The sequence below is a fragment of the Tachyglossus aculeatus genome, unplaced genomic scaffold, assembly GCF_015852505.1.
Source record: "Tachyglossus aculeatus isolate mTacAcu1 unplaced genomic scaffold, mTacAcu1.pri scaffold_101_arrow_ctg1, whole genome shotgun sequence".
NCBI classification, from domain to species: Eukaryota; Metazoa; Chordata; class Mammalia; order Monotremata; family Tachyglossidae; genus Tachyglossus; species Tachyglossus aculeatus.
The window spans coordinates 1,994,093-1,997,584 of NW_024044842.1; the positions used below are offsets into that span (position 1 = coordinate 1,994,093).

Consider the following 3,492-nt stretch of genomic DNA (forward strand, 5'->3'; position numbering starts at 1 on the left):
ACATCCGGAAAACGGGGATGAAGGCTGTAAGCCCCACTCTGGGCCTCAGTTCCCTCATCTGGAAAATGGGGACGAAGTCGGTGAGCCCCGCGTGGGATGACCTGATTACCTCGTATCTACCCCCAGTGCTTAGAAAAGTGCTCGGCACGGAGTAAGTGCTTAACAAATACCACCGTTGTTGTTGTTATTATTACTGTTAACAAAACCACAATCATTATTATCATCAACCCGAGTGCTCAGTACAGTACGGGGCACAAACTGAAGACTTTTTAGACTGCGAGCCCACTGTTGGGTAGGGACTGTCTCTATACGTTGCCAATTTGTACTTCCCAGGCGCTTAGTCCAGTGCTCTGCACACAGTAAGCGCTCAATAAATACGATTGATGATGATGACTTTTTACGGCATTTGTTAAGCCCTTCCTGTGTGTCGGGCACCGTTCTAAGCACTGGGGACAAAATAATCGGATTGGACGCAGTCCCCGCCTCCCAGGGGGCTCACAGTCTTCACCCCCATCTTACAGACGGGGGAAAGTGAAGTGACTGGCCCAAGGTCACGCAGCAGACGAGTGACGGGGCCGGCGTTCGGACGTCGGTCGTTTCGACTCTCAGGCCCGGGCTCTCACACGGCTTCTCAACGACACCATGAATTATTACTAACCGTTTCTTCTTCTCCCTCCAAGCCTCCGGCCTTCCCCCCTGCCTCCCTGGGGGTCTCGGGGCTTTGGGATCTGACCCGGGGGTCTTGTGATCTTTCAGTGGCATTGCCCATCACCCACGAGGCTCCGGGCGCTAAGCCCTGCGATACGACGCTGGAGAATTCCAATAACCGTGGCACTTGTTAAGCGCTTACTACGTGCCAAGCGCTGTTCTGATCGCTGGGGTTAATAATGATGGTATTTGTTAAGCGCTTTCTCTGCGCCACGGCGCTGGAGGTACGAGTTAATCAGGTTGGACACAGTCCCTGTCCCAGTTGAAGCTCACGGTCTTACGGAAAGGTTTAACGAGTACCACGGTTATTACCTATAGATAGATAGATAGATAGATAGATAGATAGATGTATGGATGGATTAGATGTATGTGGACATCTATAGATAGATTAGATAGATAGAGATAAATAGATAGATGATAGATGGATTAGATATATGTGGACATCTATAGATAGATTAGATATAGATAGATAGATAGATAGATGGATGGATGGATGAGATATATGTGGACATCTATAGATAGATTAGATAGGTATAGATAGGTATAGATAGATTAGATAGATAGATAGATGGATGGATGGATGGATTAGATATATGTGGACATCTATAGATAGATAGATTAGATAGGTATAGATAGATAGAGTAGATAGATATATAGAGAGAGATAGAGATAGATAGATAGACAGAGATAGATAGAGATAGATAGATAGATAGATGGATGGATAGATGGATAGATAGATAGATAGATAGATAGATAGATAGATAGACAGATAGATAATAGAAGATTATTATCTTCCTGTATTACCCCAGGGCTGGGCACATCGTAAGTGCTGCACACCGACCCTAATGATCAGGATTAATAACCGAGGGACCCGCAGTGTTCTCTCCCCAGGTAATCCCGCACCTTCCAAATGCCCGGTAGATGAACGGAAGGTAGAGCTATATCTCTGTATGTCTATATCTAAATATATAGAGAGAGATATGCCTACATCTATATAGCTAGTTATAGATATGTGGGGTAACTACAGATATATCGGAATCTCAAATATATAGAGACCTATCTATCTCTGTCTATATAGATATAGATAGGTCTATATGTAGTCAGATATATCTATCTAGATAGCTATGTAGATAGATACAGATAGATATATCTGTCTATATAGATCTATATAGATAGATAGATGTAGATATATGTGGACATCTATAGATAGATATAGACAGACATAGACAGACAGACAGATAGATAGATAGATAGATGATAGATGGATTAGATATGTGGACATCGATAGATAGATGATAGATGGGTTAGATATATGTGGACATCTATAGATAGATTAGATGATAGATAGATAGATGATAGATGGATTAGATATATGTGGACATCTATAGATAGATTAGATAGATATAGATAGATAGATAGACAGACAGATAGATAGATGGATGGATAGATAGAGGGTTATAGGTAGATAGACAGATAGACAGGTACAGGTATATATGTCTCTAGATAGATATAGATATATATGGATATCTATAGATAGATATCTATAGATAGATATCTATAGATACATCTATATCTATCGGGGTATAGATAGACAGACAGACAGATAGACAGATAGGTATAGATATATGGGCATATATGTCTCTAGATAGAAATAGATATATATGGATATCTATAGATAGATATCTATAGATACATCTATATATATTGGGGTATAGGTAGACAGACAGGTATAGATACATAGGTATATATGTCCCTAGATAGAAATAGATATACATGGATATCTAGAGAGAGATATCTATCTCTATATCCAGATAGGGATACATCGGCTATCTATAGATATATCGGAATTTCAGACGTAGATATATCTACGGATAGGCAAACAGGCAGACAGCTACAGATATTACGGAAACTTTCCCTTATTAATAACACCGTTCATCAATAACACCGCTAATAACACTATCGATAACATTAAGAACACGGGGGCAACGCTTGGAGCCGCCGCCGCCCGCCGGGCAACGGGGCGTCCCCGTGGGAAGTCAGCAGCCCCCCGGGGCGGGCCCCTGGGGGCCCGTGCCCCCCGGGGTCCCCTTGGGCTTGGGCCCCGGGGCCGCCTTGGCCGGGGGGTTCCTGGGGCCGTAGGTGTAGACGGACGTGTAGCCGTTCCTGGTCAGGGGACAGAAGCGGCGGGTGTGGGCCGCGTCCTGGGAGGCCCCGCACTGGGGGCAGACGTAGCCCCGGAGGATGGGGCAGACCACCCGGCCCTCGGCGTCCTTCAGGTTGTGGGACTGGTAAATGTGGCGCGCCTCGCCGTTGTGTCTGCAGAAGGAGCAGGAGGGCGGCTGGGGGAGACGCCTCTCGCCCCAGGACGACGACGAGGACGACGCCGCGGGCCGGGAATCCGCGAGGGCCGGCTCTTCCCGGAAGGCTTCGACCACTCGGGCCAGGCCCAGGTAGTCCTTCCACGGGTTGAAGGCCTCCATCGTCGGGGGGCTGGCTCGGCCCAGCCCCCGGGACCTGGAGGGGAGAAGACACCACACTCCGTCCATCGATCCATCCATCGTGCATTTCATAATAATAATAATGATGATAATAATGGCATTTATTAAGCGCTTACTACGTGCAAAGCACCGTTCTAATCGCCGGGGAGGTTCCAAGGCGATTAGGTTGGCCCACGGGGGGCTCACAGTCCTCATCCCCTAATAATGGCATTTATTAAGCGCTTACTACGTGCAAAGCACCGTTCTAATCACGGGGAGGTTCCAAGGCGATCAGGTTGGCCCACGG

General features: G+C 46.4%; 1 protein-coding gene across 1 annotated transcript; it reads right to left on the reverse strand.

Annotated features, from left to right (window-relative positions):
• Positions 1–2,744: 2,744 nt before the first annotated feature.
• On the reverse strand, positions 2,745–3,188 carry LOC119922238 (nanos homolog 3-like). Its single transcript, XM_038742199.1, has one exon. It carries the CDS (start codon positions 3,186–3,188, stop codon positions 2,745–2,747), a length of 444 nt encoding a protein of 147 aa, XP_038598127.1.
• Between the last annotated feature and the right edge of the window lie 304 nt (positions 3,189–3,492).

Bases quoted from the DNA above. Each gene is read 5' to 3' on its own strand.
- LOC119922238 (XM_038742199.1), bottom strand. From the start codon at position 3,188: ATGGAGGCCTTCAACCCGTGGAAGGACTACCTGGGCCTGGCCCGAGTG.